At 33.2% G+C, this 22,544-nt stretch overlaps 1 protein-coding gene across 3 annotated transcripts in view; it reads left to right on the forward strand.

Moving 5' to 3' along the window:
- The window catches only part of STPG2 (sperm tail PG-rich repeat containing 2), a 519,252-nt gene that overhangs the window by 212,207 nt on the left and 284,501 nt on the right, over window positions 1-22,544 (forward strand). For 2 of the 3 annotated variants that reach the window (XM_070614235.1, XM_070614236.1), the window contains one exon: window positions 1,857-2,016. In XM_070614235.1, coding sequence (XP_070470336.1) covers window positions 1,857-2,016 — 160 coding nt within the window. Of the gene's footprint in view, window positions 1-1,856; window positions 2,017-7,893; window positions 8,939-22,544 lie in introns of those variants that run through there. The other variant, XM_070614237.1, reaches the window with a different exon arrangement.

The following is a 22,544-nucleotide window of genomic DNA, read 5'->3' on the forward strand; positions in this document are numbered from 1 at the left end:
CTTGGTAGAGAAGCCAGTGAATCTATCGAAATTTAGGATAACTAGTTTGATGAACTTTCCTAGGTGGGAACACACTATTGTCAAAGAAAACTGATCACTGACGCAGTTTCTTACCTTTGCTTCAAGGCATTTAAAAAAATAAAAGTTTCCTGTGTGGCAGTAGCCAAATCCATCAGTCACATCTAGGCTAGGCACTGGAAGAAAGAATAGATGGTGACACCAAGCGGGGTGTTAAGGAAACAGGAACAGTAATAGCTTCTCATAAGAAAATGAAAATGTATAGTAGGGACCATGAAGAACTTTGCAAAACTTCTCTAAATAGTCGGGGTATATTGTGCACTCACAATGTCTGTGCTTTAGCACTCTCTTGTACTTTCCTTTCACATACCACAGAAGCAGTCCAAAAAGATCCAAAAGTCATCTTTGGAATTACTGCTATTATCGCTTCTCCTAGGCCTATCCTTAGAAAATATACTCGATGCAGGCAAGAAGAAAACAACTGCTAAGGTTTTTTAGTTGACTTATCCATTGTGACATTTAGTGCTTGACTCAGGACTTAAACCAGAAATATGGGGTTTTGTGTAAGAATCTCCTCTCCTACTCATGATTGTACTCTTACCATATTTAGCAATCCTTTGCAAATGGAAGATAATGTTGTTGGCATATGCGTGAGGGTGATGATAGGAATATAAGAAACAAGAGAAAGTATGTTTTATAAAGTACGGCTCCTAGATGGACTTCAAAAGTATGCTTTCTCAGTATCCAGATTTGTTTGACTTATTTGAAACATTAAAATACTTCCCTATTAGCCCAAATCCTGATTGTTCAGTCTTGTTTTTTGCATTGAAATTAGCTTTTGTAGAATAGTAAGATTAGCTAACGCTTTTATAGAATCAGGTACCAATTTAAATATTTTACTTGTTTTAATTCATTTACTCCTCACAACAGCCCTGACATATGACATAAATACTCTCATTTTCCCCACTTGCAGATGAGGAAACTGAGGATGACAGGGGTTAAGCGGCTTGCCTAGGGTCCCACAGGAAGTAAGGAGTTGATATTTGGATCCCAAGAAGTCTAGTGCCAGAGTCTACACCCTTAATCACAATAGTCTCCTGCCTACAAGAAAATCATTAAAACTTAAAAAGTTTGGTCTTTATACATAATACGCATAAACAGATATGCTATATACGATATGTTATATTTTAAAATAATTTGAGGAAAACAAATTTTAAAAAATTTTCCTTGAGATGATTAGCTAATGGTTTATGTCATTAATTGTGCAACAGATATGTGATATTTTATGTTTAATTTAGTTTGGAATTATTATTGTAGTTATTAATATCCATGTGGTTTATGTTGATTAAAATTGTTAATGTAACTGTGGAGCATATAAAGAGCCATAAATGATGAAAGGGGAAGCCTTTTAACTTAATTGGAATCTATTAAAAATTGAAATGAGCGGACTCACTTGTAGAATACAGTATGCTCACATAGAACAGTAAAGCAGGAATAGTTTTGCTGCTTATGAAAGCAATCGTTTCTCTCAATCTTATATGAAATTTGAAAATGAGAGTTGGATCTATATAATGAAGGCTATTATTTTTTCAGAATGTGGACCTAAATTTCATAATTCTGTTTATTTTACCTTAAATTTTGACAAGTGAATTTACACTGTAATTAGGAGGGCATAGATTTAGGGAAACTCTTTTAAATTTCTATTTTTAATGATTTATTACAGAAAATTTTCATATTTTTCTACTTATTCCATTGCTTAGTGTGAACATTTATACTATATTTTCTTGGGTATTTTCTATGTAAGATATGTTTGTGCTCATCCTTTGAAATTTTTTCAGGAAATTCCAGCACCAGGCAGCTATGATGTTCAAAAATCCTATGAGATGTCCCAAATTCAACATAAATACATGCCACCTCGTAGTTTCATGGCTAAAATAAAACATGCCTCCTTTCTTAGCACAACTCCTCGTGGCCTGGACACAATGACTGATGGGCCAGGTAAGTATGGACTCTCCTTTTACGGCTATGGGGAAAAAAAAATCTAAGATTGGCGTATTAAAATAGATGATTGTAAACATACATTTACATTTACCAAGCCTCTTTTAAGTGTGTAGGGCAAAAAAAACTCCTCACTTATTCCATGAAAGTTGTTAGACTTTTTTCAACGGTAAGATGATTTGTTTGGAGTTTTATGACTCTTAATTTTACCAAAGACAATCTTACCAATTTTACTAAAGCTGATGAAGTCATCTTCCATTGGAGAAAAACCTCACACTCTAACATGCTAGAGCTGCTGGAGGAGAAAGTCACTCTACCCTGGTTTGGAAGATCAGTCATGGACAAGTTACACATCATGCATGTCTCATGGAATCATTGTAATTTTTCTCAAGTATCAAGAAAGAAGCTATATGAAAATATAAACATTTATTTGGGGGGGGGTTAAAATTCCAAAAATAATTTTGACTTTTAAAATTGGGATTAGTTCACCTACTGGTGATAGTGTTCTTGGACTAAAAATGGATGCAGCAACTTTCTCTGGTAATAAAGGTAAATTGGTAAGTATGTTATTTCACACAGGAAAACCAGATAGAGAATAGGAAAACAATGGTTTTCAGCAGTAATTTACAAATTTGTTGACACTAGATAACCAAACTGTTGTAATGAATCTTTATGAGAATATGAAGAGGAAAAAAGAACACAAAATGGAGAAACTCTTTCAACAGTTTTTAATGAAAAACCAAAGCAGGAGAATACAACCTGTCAAGCAAATCAGAATACCTGCAGACCCTGAGATCCACAGAGGCTTGCTTTGTCTTTTATTGTCTTTTAAGAATCAAGCATATTGTCAACTGAAAGGTCTGTTTTGAGTCAAAACTTAACTTTTCTTATTTTCTTTTTTTTGAGTTATTCTACCATGGTTGATTTCGTCAGGTTTTAGTTTTGTTATAAAGTACAATTCAAGCACGTTTAGTGTCTCTCTGACCACACTCAGTGTGTGGTCACTCAGAAGTGGTGCAGGGAAATTAATTCTTTGAAGTTCTGTTACTATCACTGTCACCATCACCAACACAATCATTCAAATTACAAATAGCCATTTCAGAGGCTCTTGAAGGGGATTATGTTGATCTTCATATTTTCTGAAGACTTTTTTCTCTCTGCCTTTTCTCTGCTCTCCATAAAAATTATTGTAGATGCGGTCTGGTGGCATAGTGGTTAAATTTGAGTGCTCTGCTTCAGCAACCTGGGGTTCGCAGGTTTGGGTCCTGGCCATGGACCTAGCACTGCTTGTCAAGCCATGCTGTGGCAGTGTCCCACATAAAAATAGAGGAAGATTGGCACAGATGTTAGCTCAGTGACAATCTTCCTCAAGCAAAAAGAGGAAGATGGAATGAATAATAAGAATTTCAGTTAAGTGCCAGGATTGCACTGTGACTTTTCTTTGCTTCAATATTAGCCTAGGGTAAGTAAATTCACTAATTGTTTCATTAGTTTCTATTTTACAAAATTGAGATAATATTTGCCACCTACTTAGCTCTCATGAGAATACTAAAGATTAATAAGACTATATTTCAAAGTCATTTTCAGAACCTCTGAAGCTTCTTAGAAGTACAAAATTTTATTATAATATGAAACATGTTTCTTCTTAATGTCAAGCCAACACTAGCTTCTGAAAGAATTTGGGAAAGGGCAATATCTTCATTATGAAGACAGTTATTATTTGGAAGTCAAAGACATAGTGACTGTCAAAGTCACTATTACAACTGCAGAGTAGCTAGCTTCCTAAATTAAGAGTTTATCATATTGATTAAACCAATAATCCATCAAATTTTCCATCCTGCATCTTAAAGTAGTCACTACTTCAAAGAAATTACAGCAGAAATCCCACACACCTCTATAATCAACACATTAGGAAAAAAATATAGATTCCTGAAGCTGTTATCTGATGCCATGATATTTAAAATTTTATTTCCTCTGACCTGTGTAGATATTGTTGTAATGATATAATTGTTCATTCTTTTAAATTTAATCTTCGATCTTAAGGTATACAGTCTAAAATATGCCTCTAACATAGGTTTAATAGGCAACCAGTATCAATTTGATTAATATCCATGCTTCATTTTGGTAATTGAAGATTAATTTCTATTTGTCCGAGCTTTGTTACATTGATCTAATCAAGGAAGAGATATTTAGGTGTGATGCTATCAACTCTTTAAATAGATTCTTCATTTTTTTGTTAATTTTTACTTAGGTTTTTTATTGATCAATATGACAAAGAATTCTTGATTCTTTTTTTATATAGACCAACTAATATGGCTTTTTTCTCTAAAATGAGAATAGCCCCTTTATATTTACAATTCTCGATACCTTCTGACTTTTGCTGGCGATGAGTGATATGTTAAGTCTTTTGATTTTTAAAAAAAAATCATCGTTATATAATCAAAAGTTAGAGTGATGATAGTTCTGTTGGTTATATGCTTTGTGTTAATGTTTATCTTATGAATGATATCCTTTAATATTACATCTTCTAAGAAATAAAATAATAAAAAAGTGGTTTTTTAACCCTGTTGTCATTTAAACATTGGTAATTTTCTTATACCTTAATACCAATGGGAAGGACTTTTCTGGGTTGTATGTCAAATTCTTTATAAGCCAGATAAAATTATTTTTTGTTATTATGTGTGTATATACATATACACATAAATATAACTATAAGATTGTTTGAATTAGTTTATAGAGCGTGATATGCATATTTGTTATTGAGTCATGACTTTACTATGAAGAATTGATTGTTTTGCCTTATAAAACTTAAAGAACATGTATATTGTTATCTTTCTACCTATAAACAGAATAATTGGCAAATTAAAATTGATTACTAGATATCTTACATTTGTAGGTAAAACTGTTAATAACTGAGGTTGATAAATGATATATTATGAATTATGAGTTTGGTTGATATGAATAATATTTTTCTCGTGGGACTCAAACTTATAGGACATTCATTCAATCACTAAACATTTTATAGCCATGTATTTATTTCAAATTGTTTTAGAACTTTTATTAACAATATGGAAGTGGCTTTGTTTCATTCATAAATGAAATCTTTTCTTTGACTGCATATATTTAAGAAGGATAAAACTAATTTTCATTAGTCTGAATTAAAGAGGGAAATAGTATATTTGCAATCAGTATACTATATGCCGTTAAATGTTGTGTAACCAATAAAAACAAATTAGAATCATTTAATGAAGAACTTATTAAATGAGGTGTATCTCATTGTAAAGCAATCTACTCTTATTGCCCCAAGTTTTAATTCATGGATATGTAAATGATTTTGTGATTGGTCTAGCTCAGGTACAGTAAAATTCTGAAGTGGAAAAGGACTTAAACATTACTTTATCTCTCATATTGACCTGTTTTTGGACATTTAGAGAAGGGAAAAGCTCAGCAAATTTAAAAAGAAAATGAATGAAAATATTGAGAGTGTGGAAAATTGGGGATTATATGGTGTGGTAGAAGTATAAATTGATATCAGTGATTCTCAAGGGTAGACTGGCAGAATGTTTCAACTATACATGCCATTTAGTCCTAAAATTCTACTTCTGGGATTACCCTAAAGAAACGATGATATACTCCAAATTTAAGCATGAAGCATATTTTTCAAAGAACACTAATAACAAAAAGGTTTAAATGTCCTAAATGAAAGAAAAATGGAGTTTAGTTAATTCTAATACATCACCTGAATAGAGTCCTATGAAAAATGTTAAAATGGTATATATTTTTTAAACCTGGTAACAAGATAGGATTCGTTTGATCAATCATTTAACGAATATGCACCAAGAGCCTTTAATGTATTAAGCACTGTTCCAGGGACTGGTGATACAGCAGTGAACAAAATATGAACATTATTGTTCCATAGAGCTTAATTTCAGGTGTAAGAGACATTGAATAAATGAATGAAGAAATAGGTCAATAGAGTGATAGATGAAAGAAAGAGAGAAAAAGAGAACAAAAGAAGGAAAGAAAGAAAGAAGGAAGGAGAGAAGGAAAGGAAGAAAGAAAGGAAGAGAAAAAAGAAAACAAAGAATGAATACCAGGTAGTTAAAATGCTGTGGAGAAAAATAATAGTGAAAAGGAGGATTGGGAGTTCGGAGTGTTTTGTGCATCAGCTTCAAATAATATTATCAGAGAAGGCCTCACTGAGACAGTAATATGTGAGTAACAACCTTAGCCTTGTTAAAGATTTTGTTTTGCTTTTCAATTTTTTAATTGTTTTCTCTATATGAGCATACACTGCTTTATAGTAAGGAAAAATTATTCTAAGGTTTTTAAATAGAGACAATTGAGCTTTAAAGCACAATTTTTATTAAAATCAAATATTTAAATGAATGATAGACTCAGCAATACATAGCATATAAGACAACATTTGTAGGCTGAACGTACGTAACAGGTACCAAGACTTGTTTTATATAGAAAGTATACATCATTTCTCATGAAAATAATACTGTGATTTCTGTGTCACATCCCCACAGGAAATTATTTTAGGAAGCAAATACAATTTATCTTAGAAGTTAATTGAACATATCCCATGGAGGTAGTTTTGTTCCTTTTTCAATAAACATAAGCAATACCTTTCATATAAAAATCAGTGTAGTGTGAAAACTAATTATTCTATTTTCTCAGTGGCTCGTAATCTTATACTTCAGAAATACTACAGAGTTTATCAAAATGCAGTTCATTCCTCTTGCTGAGAGCTGTTAACCTATTGCAATAAATATGTAGTTTTTTTGTTGTTTTTCCATAGCTTTCAGAAATGCTTCTAGGCTGTTAAAATGCAAGATAATTCTGAGTATAGGCAAAAGCTGATCAGATCAGTTTTGGGGATTTGTTGATTCTATATCTTTATTAAAAATTATGGAAATTTTATTATTGGAAATGAGCTAACTTCATTAGTTTTCCATCTCAAGTTATTTTGCTTCTTTGGACACTTTTTATATATTATAAGTAAATTCTCCTTATTTATACATAATTTGAAAATGATTATATTTATTAATAAGTATATATTATGGGTAAAATTATCCTATCCAGTACAGGTTACTAATTTTCTGAGTTATTCACTTTTTGCATACTAAAGAATCTTTGAAGAATATAGGGAAAGCTTTATTTGGGAAGGAGAGATTGAATATGCAAGGTGGGGGGAGGGGAAGAACTGATGCATAATATTTTAGAACATAAGGGTGATAGAATCAAAGCCTAAGGTAGAGTGGTAGCCTTAAAGCAGACAATGGACTTGGTTCATTTATTGAGATGGAAGATAAGATGTAAAGAATAACTGAAAATGTATAGATTTTATAGAGAGATAATATATAGAGAAGAGCTTATCTCAGACATCTTGTGGGTGTGGCATCGTATAATGGAGTTAATTATAAATTGATAAAACAAAAAGCCCACACCAATTTTTAAATAATTATATCAACTTGAACTAAGAGGGATAGACACAGTATATAAAATAAAAAGAGGCCTTTGGACTTTCAAATTTCTATAGGTAGGAAGTTGGCTGAATAAAACTACCTAGTTGCAAACATGGGCTACTTTTTATGGAAAAGGAGGGATGACTTAGAGGACAGAACCAAGAACCCACAGAGTGGAGTCATGAAACATATTGACAACTCCTCGAAGTAGGACTGAACCCTACCGAATCTATGAACTGACAACATGTGCCTAGCTGGATTTGAAATGCTATGATCCTGTGACTGCTATGTTTCTCCTGTTTTTCTCCCTTTCGAAAAGATGTGTTTATAGCATTTATCCTATGCCTGTTCTACCGTTAGTCTGTAGAATATGTGTGTGGCAGATAATTTGTTTCCTTGGTTCAAGGTCTTTAGATCAAGAGGAACAGTATTCGAAGAGCTGTACCAGAAGAACCACAACATAGGAGTCTCATCCACATCTGAATTGGAATTAGATGACAAGACCCTGGACTTTGAGTTAGTGCCATAATGGGATGAAATTTGAGAGTCTTCAGAGGGGTTGCTTGTATTTTGCATGTGAGAGAAATGTGAAATGTTGTGGCCAGAGAGTGGACTGTGGCAGATTGTGTTTTTCAAAGTTATTTGCCACAATATGTCCCATCCTATATATGTTCTTCACAGAATGCAGTGTTGACACTGCTCTCATCGAGTATTGGAGTTTATTTCCGGTTCCCTGGTGGACTTTTGGTACTGCTTGACAAATAGAGTACTGCAAAAGTGCTGCTATGTGACTTCTGAAGCTAAATCATAAAAATTTCATGCACTTCAAGATGGTCCTCTCACAATGCCCATTCTTGAACTTAGTCACCGTGCTGTGCAAAAGCCGGACAACCAGGGAGAGGCCCATGAAGAGACGGGAAGGCCCTAGTCTTTGGTCCTAGTGGAGCGCCCAGCCAACAGCCAGCTGTGTAACTGAGTGGAAGTAGAAGTAGAACCTCCAGCTTCCAGTCCAGCTGCCCCAGCTGACACCCTGTAGAGCTGAGATGGGCCTCTCTCTCTGAGTCATGCACAAGTTGCAGATTTATGAACAAAATAAATGATTATCTTTATTTTGTTCATAAACTTTGTTCATAAATATTTTGTTTGGACTTTACCGTATCTAAAGTCTAAACATGGGAGTGCAGATATCTCCTGGGAGAAGAGCAGCTCTTAATACAAGTTTCTTAAACACAGAAAGTAAGATTACAAAGCACTCAACATGCACAGTTTGTATTATGTTAACAAACTAGGAAGGTACACAGTGGCAAATTCTCATGGAATCTAAAAGTGTTACACATCATATGAGTTTATAATTGCATATAAATTTGTAGTAATTTAAAGTACTATATCTTTTAAAATTTTTGACATTTCATCTGTACCAATAAAATAATAAATATATTTTTCTTATTAAATTTTATGGTTACTTCAAAGAGAAATAACTGTTTTATAAATGTATGTATACTCTTAGGTAGATGTAATTCTTAAAGAAGACATAGCTTTAATCCTAACCTTCAAATATGAATGAAGCTAATCAAATTGTCTTAGCGAAAATGTGTGAAAATTCTAGGGAACTCTAAGAAAATTGTAGCTTGCCTTTCAGTGGAAGAAGTTGTCTCAGCAGTTGGGAGGCTCCTTCTTGTTGGAGTCATCTAAGCGTGAGCTGGGTGATTTAACTGCCAGCAATGCTTTGGAATAGATTTCTGCAGAGAGTGGGAAGCTGGGCTTGAGAAACTTCAAGCCCTCTACTGTATCTAAAGTCTAGTCATTCTCTAGATAATGAGGAAGCAGCAGTTTAAAATGCAGTAATACAAACTGTAATTGACTGTAATGAGGTAATTTGATTTAGGAAGAACATTTGGATTTGCAGAGAATAATGCAAGGGCCAGTGGTATCAGATATTATCAGTATTTCAAATTTTAGGAATGTATTTTCTGAAGAAAATCATCACTAATTCTTAAGATTTTATCATGACCTATATGACATAGGTCTAATTCCGTTTTCATCACTAATGTCATTTATAGTAATAGGTCTTGAATAGAGATCATTATTAGCAAGAACAATAATTTATCAGGCACTTCATTGTGCCAGCAGACACTTTGCAAAGTGTTATATACATTAACTAATTTAATCCTCACAGCCCTATAATTTATTGCACTTTACAGAAAAGGTAACCAATTCTTAGAGAGGTTATGTACTTGCCTAAGGTCAAATAGTTCTAAGGTAGTATATAGCTGGGATTCAAATATAGGCAGTTGACACATGGGCGTGTGCTTTTTAATTACTATTTTCTGCTAAGTATACCTCTTTGTTTTAATTAATAAATTGACATTGAGTTTATAAATCCTTCAGTTATGAGTTTGGTTAGCATGAATCCACTCCCATTCCTTGGGGCTTTTATATTCCTAGGTAAATAATGGAATCATTTCAGAACCTATAAACCTGGATCAGGCATAAGATAGAGACTCCATGAAGAGTATGAGCTAAGTCAATCCCAAGACAGTAGTCAACTTGACCTTAGATAGCAGAGCTTTTGAGGATGACAAGCGGACCCCTGATGCAATTATAAGTGTAGACATCATCTTCATTTCCTGGTTTCTTTTGAATTCCTTTGTGTGTTTAGGAAGTCTATTTATAGTGACAGACGAAGGAAGAATTAGGCGGAGAAGAGGGTTGGAAGAAAAGCAGAAGAGAATGGAATGTATGATATTGCCTCTGTTCTCAAATATGCTTCTTGGACAGGGTTTTAGTTCTTAAGACTAGAGAGGGAGCCAGAGCTAGAATTTTCATGAAAGATATGGTAAGATCTTGCATAAAGACTGGTAGCCAGAAGTTTCCAGAAATATTTAAAAGCAACTTTGTGAGACTCTAGATCCAAGCAGTATTACTTCAGGGAGCAAAATGTGATAAAAATGCTGCAAAGAGTTGTTGTAGACACCATTCTCCTCCCATGAGTAAGTCACTAGGATGGAAGGTAGAGCAGGATCTACATTTTTAACAAGCCACTCAGAGTCTGATTCAGGTGAATTAGCATTTACCATTTCACAGTGTGCACAGACGTCATCTGATATGGGATTACTTCGTATGGTATTTTAAGTCCTCTCTAATTTTGAGTTATTTTCTAGTTATTGATTAAGGAATTCTTACCCATGTGTGTAAGTTCTAGCCTAAGCTAACAAAATGAAAGTGTTCCTATGACTTTCTACCTTGGGCCTTACGACAAAACTGAAGCAGCACCAAGAAGCTTTATGTACTAAGTTACATCCCCCAGAAGCAGACACTGAGATAAGGATCCATCAGTAAATGATTTGTTAAGGAAGTTCTTCTCTGGGAAGCTGGTAAAGGATTTTGAGAAACAGGAGTGGGAAGGGTTGGAAGCCAAGCAAGGGTGCAATCTGAGGCAAATCTCTGAACTCTTCATCTTCCACTAGCCAGAGAAAACTCTTTACCTTAAAAAAACTCACCTCATTGGGTCAGGTTCATCCAATTTCCATATTTTGAAGTGAATTGACTAGACTTCAATTACATCTACAAAACTCCCTTCCTGGTAGTAGATAGATTAGTGGTTGATTGGATCACCAAGGGATGGAAATCTTGGGGTGATATCTTTAGAATTCTGCTTACCACACTTAGTTTGCTCAATTATAGTGGACATATACTGCCATCTGTTACCAAAATCCATTCCTATAGTCCTTCCTTCTTTCAATCCCATTGTATCTTTGGTTTCTATGTATATGAGATTAGAGATATCTTCATCTTAGTGCTGGTTAAAAGGTTTTCATTATTTAATTTTTGTGTTTATTTTCTTTTCCTATATTTCACTCAGCAAATTTTAAATTTTAAATTATCAGTTTAGATGCTTTTTATTTTCCAATTATGTTGTCTAATCTTCTGCCTTTTAAAAACATTTATCTTCTTATGTTCTGTCTTACTAAGAGAACTATTTTAAAATCTGCCACTAAGATTTTGGGTTTCCTAGTAGCTCAGTCAATTTTTGCTTTATATTTTTTGAGACTGTTATTAATTATTTTAACTTCCTGACAAAGGAAGTTTTAAGTATCTCTATATTTAGTGTTTACTTCTTTTTCCACTTGAGAGTGTGTCTGTGCATGTGTACATTCTGATATTAGAGAAATTATACAAGCTTTCTTTGGTTTAGTGTTTTTTGATATGTCATTTTTTATCCTTTTACTTTAAACTTTTCTGCATCCTTATGTTTTTGTTGTTTCTGTGTAAAAAATTTTTGCTTTTTAAATTCAATTTTAAAATCTTTATCTTTTAATGAGAGTTTTAAAATAAATTCACATTTAATATTTTTACTGATGTATATGAATTTAAATCTTCTACTTTCTTAGTACTTTCTGTTTCATCCTGCCTGCTCACCTTTTCTTTCTTATTGTTTCTTGCCTTTATGAACTGAGTATTTTAAAAAGTTGTTTTAAAATCTTTTTTTATTTGCTTGGAAATTATACTCTTTTTGAAAATTTTAATGGATATCACAACCTTAATTCGTTAAAGTGAAGTGTCAATTGATATTTTTATCTTATTCCTAGATGATGCAAGAACACTAGAATATTTCAATCACATTTACCCTTTTCCACATTTTTTGCCATTATTTTCATGGACTGGTATTCACTAATACCTTAAAATCAAAGACATTCTTTTTGTTTTATACAGGTGGTCAATTGTTATATAAATTTTTCCACTTACACATTTATGATTTCATCTGTCTATTTTCTTTTCATTCAAAATGCCATCTATGATCATTTACCTTCTGTCTGAAGTATATTCTTAAGTATTACTTTTAGAGTAGATCTCCTGGTGGATAATTCTCTGTTCTTTTTTGTGTGTCCAAAATATTTAAAAATATATTTTTTGATTAAAATTCTATGTTAGCAGTCATTGTTCAGCACTTTAAAAATATTATTCAATTTTAATTTGGTTTCCATTATTTCTGGGTAGACTTGAGAAACGTCTAAATATTGTCCAAGTATGGCTTCTTTGAAGATAATATGTATTTCTTCTCAAGGTACTTTTGAAATGTTCTTCTTGTCTTTGATTTTCAGCAATTTTACTGTGATGTACCTAGATATGCTTTTCTGTCTATTTATCCTAACAGGTTTGTATACTGCTTCTTGAATTTGTACCTTAATGTCTTTTTTTTTTTTCCAGTTTTGTAAAGTTCTGTCATAATCTTCAAATATTGTCTTTTTAACTCTTTCTTTCCTCCTTCTCTTTTTCTTATACTGTTCTTCCTTCTTCTACTCCTTCTTTTTCAACTCTAGTTAAACATATCCTTTTTGTTTTCTTTTATAATCTCTTCATTTCTATCCTTTAGTTTCTCCATGCACCATATGGGTATTTTCTTTAGCCTTCTCTTCTAGTTTACTAATTCTTTCTTCTGGATATAATCTGCTGTTTGAACAATATAATAAATTCTTAATTTTAGTTATCATATATCTTTTTTTCTGCAATTTGCAGTATATCTCTAAATGATCAACTTGAGACAGTCTGCCTAGCTGGGACTCTATTGGCTACTCATAATGCTGATTATGTCTAAAAGATTTCAGAATTGTTTTTCACATAGGGTTGTGGTACTAAAGGAAGTAAAACAAACATATTGTTTGCTCCCCAGGAGTTTAGAGGCAAAAGTGGAAAATCATTAGGCAGAAGGAAATATTAAAAATGTATAAAAAAATTTACATATTACTTTTTAAATGAGGCAATAAGTGTGTTAAACAAATTAATGTTGAGAATGAAAGTTGATGATTGGTGAAAATCTGAATTATATTATTTTTCTCAAATTAAATCAATGGAAGAAAATAAAAGCTAAGTACAATATTATCTATAATATAGAAAGACATTGGAAACAAACTAATAAGGATAGAATATTTGACATAATACAGAGAATCAAGTCAATGGGATATTATTTGGTGATGAAAAATCATACAGTTTATTCTACTTCAGTGCATGTTTCGTTAATGTGAATTAGCTCATATGTTATTTCAGAATAGGGCAAAGAAGTCAGTAAAACTCAAAAGTTGTCTTGGCTCATATGCAGTTGTTTTGAAGCAACCAATAGCAAGCTTTCTTATGATTAAAGATGAAGACTTAGCAATATATGAATATCTTAAGAAAAATAAGCTAAATAATGCACAGTTGTGCCTTCCTAGTGCTTGTGGTCACTAACTTGCTACACTTTTCACTATGTTAAGATTTTAAGGAAGCTAAAGGAACAGATAAAGAGGTTGCAAAGACATTTCTCTTTGTATTAACTGCACCACCTTGCCCAAGATAAACCTTGATTCTTTACCTCAGATCAGATTTTTATTATTGATGGAACTAGTTTTTATTAGAGTGAATGCCCTCAAGGACTTCATCCTTGAAAAAGAAAGAAACGTCATCTCTAGAGTTAAAGGCTACAAAGGATGGGATGATACTGATGCCAAGTGGAGATTTAACTGTACTCGTTTTAATGGATTGGAACAGTATCTGTTAGTACACTGGTTACTTAGTCCTTTGTTTTGTTTTGTTTTCTTTCTTTTATTGTGGTTAAATACACATAACATAAAATTGATCATCTTAACCTTTTTTTTGTGTGTGAGGAACATTGGCCCTGAGCTAACATCTGTGCCAGTCTTCCTCCATTTTGTATGTGGGATGCCACCACAGCATGGCTTGATGAGCAGTGTGTAGGTCTGCACCCAGGATCTGAACCCGTGAACACCTGGGCCACCAAAGCAGAGCACAAGAACTTAACCACTATGCCACACCCGGCCCTCTTAACCATTTTTAAGTGTACAGTGCTGTGGTGTTAAAACATTCATAATGTTCTGCAACCATCACCACCATCCCTTTTCAGAACTCTTTTCATCTTGTGAACCTGAAACTCTATACTCATTAAACAATAACTCCTCACTGCACCTCCCCCAAAGCCCACAAACCTGAGAGCTGATGAAGGGCCCACCATGCTGTGGAAAAATGAAAAAAGAATGGGAGACAATCTCCGTACTGCCTTCGCCAGTATACCTATGGGGAAGTGAATCTTAAAAGAGAAAGAAAAAAAGAAATAAATTTTGGGGGGATTTTAATGTGAGCTCCATTCTGTTGTAATTTTAATTCCGAATAGCGCCCAACTGTCACACTGGCCAAACTACTCCCCTAGATTTGTGTCTGGTTGATGTATTCACCATAGCTTCTACATTGTTGGTTGAAAGAAACCTTGATGCACCAGGCACAGTTGTGCTACTCCTTGAAATACTACTCCAAGTGAAAGGATTTTGTTGAGAATGTGCTATTAGCATTAGGATTGGAGTAGAGGTGTAGGAAGGAAGGAAGGAAAGGTGGGAGGATAAGGAGGAAGATCGATTTTCTTGACCGTGTTGAATGATAGCAAAGTGTAGAAATGTGTGTTTGTAGGGGAGGGAGATGTTCCTTCTAAGCCCAAGAAATATAATCCTAGAAATTAGGAGAATCAAAGGGTAAAATGTTGTTAATTAAATAGCAAGAAGGCAAGGTTAAGGGTATACATGAAACCTGGATTGTGATATTCTTGAAGTGATTTTACTTTTTATGTACACTTATTACAACTTTTGTGGTCAGAAATTATGATTTTGCAACTCTTAATTTAACACCCCAGGAATTAGAAAACCTAGTTTCTAGTTTGTTTAATAATTTCCACGTTGTATAGAGTTGTGGTTTAATACATGAAAGTACGTTTCAGTCAGATATAATATTCGTTTCAAGCAAGCCATGACCAATTTTGTAGAGCAGATCTTCCTTGAAATGCTACACTACTGTTCTAAGATTAAATTAAAATTCACACACTTGGAACACAGGAAAACAACTCTTTTTATATTAGAAGATTAATAAAGTTTTAAAATAGTTCAATGTAGGATGATTGTTGTCTAAAGTGTATCTAGACGATGCTGCAAATTTCCTAAAACTCAGCACTATATGACACGATAGTTTTATATGGTAGCTTTACAGAAAACTCATATCATCCTATTTGTTATAGTGATTGGAACTGCATTTCAATTAAAACACTTAGCAATTTCTTTGTTCTTTTTGAAACCCATTAGTGTGTCAGCGACTTGGCATTGCTCTCTAATTGCAATAGATTTCAAGTGATAAAAATTGATTTTTTTGTAGCGTACTTTGTGGAGTCAGCATTGGCTACCTGAATACATTACAGTTCTCTTAAAACATTATTCTACATTGTTAGAAGGGTTCATTGTCTAAACTTGAGATTATATGTGCACAGAGTGATTTGCATTTTGAGGAAATGTAGTGAAATCTGAAGTTCTAAGAAATTTTAGCATATTGAAAATATATTTTAAAAGCCTTCTTTTAATACATAAAGCTAAATTGTACCAACGTAGTTCAATGTATCCATCTCTTACCATCTTTGGAATAGTATATGTAGTTTTTTATCATAAATATATTACAAAGCAGTGACAGAAAAGATCAGAATTTGTGTTTCCAAGAGACAATGAAACCCTGTGGCTTTACCTATTATTACAATCAACCACCTCCACGCTATACAGTTTTTAAAATAAAAAAAACATTTTTTACCTCAAAAACATTAAAGTGCACAAATTATTTGTGTATATCTCAATGCATTTTTATAAAGTGAACCACCATGTAACCATTATCAAGATGAAGAAATAGAACGTTACAAGCACCCCCAACCCTTCCCCTCACTCTCTCCTAGTCACTACTGCCATCCCAAAGGAACCACTATTCTGGCTTCTGTCACCATTAGTTTGCTTTTGCTGATTTTTTCAACTTATATATAAATTGAGTAATATGATGTGTAGTGTTTTGTGTCTGCCTTCTTTACTCAGCCTTGTAATTCGTGGGCGGTCATCCATGTTGTTGCCAGTAGCAATAATTAGTTCATTCTCAATGTAAGAATGCATTACAATTTCTTTATCCATTTTACTGCTGATGGAAATTTGGATTGTTTTCAGTTTAGTGCTATTATGAATACTGTTACAGTGAACATTCTTGTAGATGTTTCTTGGTGCACATAAATGTACTTTTCTCTTGATTATGTACTTAGGGGTAGAATTCCTGGGTCATAGGGTCTGTGTATGTTCGGTTTTATCAGATCTTGCCAACAATTTTTCCAAGTGGAGATAGTGATTTATATTTGCACCAGTAATGTGTGAGAGTTGCTGTTGCTCCACAGTCTCATCAACACATGATATTGTCAGTCTCTGACTTCAGCCGCTCTGGTTTAGGAATGTTTCACTGGGGCTTTGCCTTGCATTTTACTGATGACTAATAAAGTGCAATAATTTTTCATATTTTTTTGCCATTTGAATATCCTCTTATAATGTGCCTTTTCAAGTCTCTCACTTATTTATCTGTTAGATTATTTTTATTGTTGATTTGTAGTAGTTCTTAATATTTTATGGCTATATTGGATAGTACACATATTGTAAATATTGTCTCCTCTGTGATTTGTCTTTCAATTTCTTAATGATTTCTATTAATGAACATAACTTCTTAATTTTAATATCAGATTTATTTGTCTTTTCCTAACAGTTCTTGCTTTTAGCATCTTGTTTAAGAATTCTTTCCCTATCAAAGTTCTTAAATAATTTTTTTAATAGAAACTTTATTGCTTTGCTTTTCACAGTTAGATCTACAATATCATCTCAAGGAATGTTGCACATATATTTATGAATGAAGTTAGGCTGTAATATTTCTTTCTTGGATTTTCTTTGTCAGTCTTTGTTATCAGACTTTGTTTGTTCCTTTCTGGCTTCAAGATAAAAGATTGGGGAAGTTTTTAATTGGCTATTGCTCTATTTATAAACAAACAATTTAAGAATCATAGTGTCATAAAGCAACATTTATTTATTTGTTCATTTTTGCTACTTCTCTTTGTTTACATTGTTTTCAATATCATTTAGTTCTGAATATATTTTAATTTACATTATCATATCTCCTTTGACCTCTAAGTTATTTGACATTGTGTTTAAATTTTCCAACTGTTTTCAACCTTATTAAAAAGTAGATAGTTTCTTGGTAATTGATTATTAAGTAAATCATACATTTTGTAGTCAAGAAATGTGATCTACTTACTGCCTGTTTTATGAAATCTCTTAAGACTTGATTTATAGCAGAATACTTAGTATTTTTGTAAATGTTCTATTTACATTTGAAAATAACGTGTCTTTGCCAGTAGTTGGATATAATGCTCTGTAGATGTATGCTAAATCAAGCTTATTAACTGAATTTTTTGTATCTTCTGTATTTTGCTTACTGTATTAATTACTTTAAGTGGTGTGTCAAAAATTCCCACTGTAATGATGTATTTTACAGTTACTTGTCATGGTCTGTTTAATTTTTACCTAATAATTTTTGAATTAATACATTTAGGTGACTACAAATTATAGCCTTCTGTTGAACTGAGCCTTTTATCATGTTATAATGACCCTGTTTATCTTTACTCATGCTTTTTAGCTATATCAGCCTGTTTTTGTTTGCTTTTGCTTAGAATTTGGTATATCATTCTTCATCCTTTTACTTTCAACTATTCTCTGACCATCTGTTTTTAGTGAATCCTTTTGTTATTAACATATTCAGGAAATAGATGGATTTTGTTTTGATAATTGGGTTATAAAATTTCTATTTTCTGTTGTTTTCCACTTTTTATATTTCTTTGTTTTCTTTCTTTCTTGCCTTTTCTTGAAACAAGTCAAGGCCTTTTCATCATCATCCACTCCCACCTCTGTTTCGTCTTTACTGGTTTGGAAGCTATATGCTTGGTTTTTGCTCTTTTGGTAAATGCCCTTGGTGTTGCTACATGAACACTTACTTAATAAGGTTTAGTTTTCATGAAGATCTTTGCTATCCTGAACAATGCTTTAGTTTTGTTTACTTGTCTTTTACCTTACAAATTGTCTTATGCAATAAATTACTGTTTAGATTCATCCATATTTATTATTTTCTTTATTTCCTTTTTACATATCCGACTTTCCTTCTGGGGTCATTTTCCTTCTTCTTGAAGTATATCTTTTAGAAATCCCTTTAGTGACAGACTTTTAGTGATAAATGCTCTCATTTACTCATTCATTCATTCTGATCAGTACATATTGTGTGTTGGGTGTGAAGTAATACATACAAAATTCTCTGGTCTCATGGGGCTAAAATTCTAGGAAAGGGAACAGGCAATCAGTAAGATAAAACATAAAATATATAGTATGTAGTATGTTACATTATGTAGCAGAAAAAAGAAGGCTGAAAAAGTGATATGAATTTTAGATAGGGTAGTCAAGGAAAGCCTTACTGGGAAGGTGAATTTTGAATCAAGACCAGAAGGAACTGGGGGAATATGAAGGTATCTACAAAAAAGCATTGCAGACAGAGGGAACAGATTCTACAAGAGGGCCTGGCAAGTTCAAGATACAGCAAGGAAGCCATTAAGCTTATGCAGAAAGAATTATTTGGAGATTAGCAGATGTGCCCAGAGATGTAGTGTATATCCACATGATATGTGGCTTGGTGTGTCCTGCTTCACAGTGAGAGGGGAGGCTAGTAGAGGGTTTTGAATAGACAGTTGATATGACCTGACCTATTTTAGCCCACTCTCTCTGGTTGCTGTACATGAGAGACAGGAGAAGAGCAAGAGTAGAAGCAATTAATAAGCTATTGGCTTATCAGTGAGAGATGATGGTGGCTTGGATCAGAGTGTTGGCGGTGAGGGTGTGAGAAGTGTCACAGTCTAGGTATTTTTTTAAGGCAAAGCTGATAGGATATGCCAGTGGTGCGGATGTAGGCTGTGAGAAAGCCAATGGTGACTTAGAGGTTTTAGGCTCAAACAACTAGCAGAGGAGATTTGCCGTTAACTGAGATGAAAACAAATGTAAGAGGTGATGATTCTGGAGAGATTATCAGGAGTTTAATTTTGAACAAATTTACCTTTTAATAAAATATAAAAATATCTTAATTCTATCCTTATTCGTGCAATATAGTTTTACTAGCTGTATCATTCTATTTGATATTTAATTTCTCTTAGCACTTTAGAGAGTCATTGCACTGACTTCAAGCTTCCATTGTCACAGCTGACAATGCAGCGCTCAAATTAATTGTCATCTCTTTTTAGGTAATCTGTCTTTCCTCTACCTCTTTTTGAGATCTCTTTGTTCTTCACATTACTTGGTGGTCTTCTTGCATCTCATGCTGATATTGAGCATTCTTCTGTCAATGTAACTTTTTTCCTTTTGTTGTAATCATTTATGAATTTTTCTTTGTCTTTAATTTTCATTAACTTGAATAAATATGAGACTTTTTCTTTTTGCTTGTTTGTTTTATTTGTTCTTCTTGGATCTAGCTTGGTCCTCTCAGTCTGGGTTCATATGCCTTTCTCTCATTCTCAGAAATTCCAAGCAATTATTTCTTCCCATATTGCCTCCCCAGCCTTCTGTATATATTTTGTTGTTGTTGTTGTTTCTTTCTTTGCTAGCTAATATTGAAACTTCTAGCCTCCAGATCACTTTTTCTTTCACTGTCTTCTATCTCTTTATGCCTTTGTTGTAAGTTCTTAAGAGAATAATTTGGCCCATTTTCTGGCTCACTCAAATGCAAAATCTATTCATTCTCCTGTTCAAGCCAGGCATTTATGTTTTTGTTCTACAATCCTAGAAGTTATTTCTATCTCTATTTGTAGTTTTCATAAATGTCTGTTTTTATTTGATCCCACATTTTCTAGTATTTTACATTTTTTGGCTTATCTCTCTTAAGACATTAATATTCTGATTTTAGACTATGATTCTGAATGCTCTTTTCACTTTGTTTCTTTGATATGATTTGAGGTTTTTTTAAATGTCCCTTTAAATGTTTGTCAGTATTTAATTCTGTGCTCAACTTTGTAACTGAGATTTCTTGCTAGATAGAGCATTTGTATGATGTGTCACTCAAACTTGTCCACTATTTTCAAAATAAATGCTAAATTGAATGGGACACCAGAAGTACAGGCATAGAGCAAACTCCTGGGAAAACGAGGACACGTGGTCACACAATTGTTAGACTCTAGAGTGTGTATGCGCCAGTATGGCCCTGCTGTTAGGGCTTGCTTTCTGAACTGTTTCCAGTAAGAAGGAAAGATAGCTAATATATGCCAATAAATGGAGTACTTTGATATTTGGCCTTCACATACTTTGTATCACTTGCCATCTGAGAACACTCTCCTGTGTCTCTGTCCAAGGTTTCTACTTCTTCTCTGTTCTCACCTCCCCATCCGCATGCCCCAGCAGAGGACAGATACTTATGTGGCTCCTTGGGAGAGGGAAGTGGTTGTGTCTACTTGTTCTTGCTCAGGTACCTCACATAGCCCTGTCAGTTCTCCCTGAGTTCTGTCCTGTATGCTTGTTGCTCCTTCAGTGCATGCTGTGGACTGAGATTTTCTTCAATCTTATCTACTTTCAGTCTCTCAAGAATTTTTCATGCCTCTAGTCTACTGTGTATTCTGTTTTATTTTTTGAATGGCTATACAATAATTTAAAAATTATATATATATATTTCATTTCTAGAGTTTGCATCTTAAACCTAAATTCACTAAATTCATTTTTACTATTGTTTGGGAGATATTTCCAGCTGTTTAGTAACTCTATCAGTTTTAGAGTTGTTATCCTATCCCTACTCACTATGATAGTACTGTAAGCTATTCATTGTTGCTATGATGTCTCTGGACTAGGTGAATTTTATGACATATACATTTCACACAACTAGCAAACTAATTCTCTTTCTCGAAATGCAATGTGAAATATGAATTTAGTTTTATTTTTAAAGATTAGTATTGGTAAGTAAAGTTGTAGATTTTGTATAAATATCTATTTTCAAAATTGGAGTTCACACAATTATTTATGAAATGCATCATAATACGTATATTTGCAAAATAAACTGGGCTGCTGATTATTGAGGTCATCTTGCAAAAATAGGTTTTTATATGATTACTATCTCAATAACTTCACAAAAATTCTGTTTATGTGATTCATAATCCTGATAATAATAGAGGTATTGAGGTTTGCGTAATCTTTGTTAATTAGATCTGATAAAAAACAAGATTACTATATTTGTAAAAAATTTGCAAGGAAACTATCAACTTGAGACTTCAATGTGATAAACTATATTTTATAGAAATTGTTTGTATTCTAAAGTATTTTTGACTTTGACAACTTTAAAATTGCTTTCAGTGCTAGGCAGAAAAATGGCATTACGTAAAATCATGCCATCGGTACAGTGTATGAAGTAGAGATAATAGTTGTACTCTTAGCCATTTTATTTCTCTATAAATGAAATTCATTGTTCAGCATGGCCTCCTGAACTGTGTTTTCCAGTCAAGTTATTTTGTGAAGATTAAATTAAATTCATTGCAGAGTACATGGTTTCAGACACTGTAACAATTCCTATCTGTTTGAACTATATCGTGAATTTTTGTTTTAGTGTAGGAAAAAGTTCAGAAAGACAGTTTTCCATCTCACTGCACCTGTTCAGAACAGTTCTTATATCTCAGCCACAAGGTTTTATTAAATACAAATTGGGGTGAACTTATGTCAGTAAAAAATAATGAAAACACACCTTCAAAGGTCTGCTTTGCTTTTTCAGAGTAGGAGCATAAACTGTACTTATGGATTACTTCGAGAGTATGCAAAAGTTTGGCAGAATTTGAGTAACTGCTATATTTAGAATATTATGAAGCCTGAATAATTAATTGTCATTAATCATAAATTTTGTAGACAGGATAATGCCTCCTCATCCCCCACCCCCACCGCTTCAAGATACTTCTGTCTTAACCTCCAGAGCCTGTGAACATATGTTAATGTGACATGGCAAAGGGATTTTACAGATAGAATTAAAAGTTGCTAATCAACTGACCTTAAAATAGGGAGATTCTCTTGGATTCTACAGGTGGGCCCTTAAAATCAGAAGAGGAAGACAGAAGAGTCAGTGAGAGTGAGATGCAGCAGAAGAGACAGGAAGAGGAGAGAGTTCAAATGTGACGATGCT

This window comes from Equus przewalskii, chromosome 3, assembly GCF_037783145.1.
Source record: "Equus przewalskii isolate Varuska chromosome 3, EquPr2, whole genome shotgun sequence".
In the NCBI taxonomy this organism is placed as follows: Eukaryota; Metazoa; Chordata; class Mammalia; order Perissodactyla; family Equidae; genus Equus; species Equus przewalskii.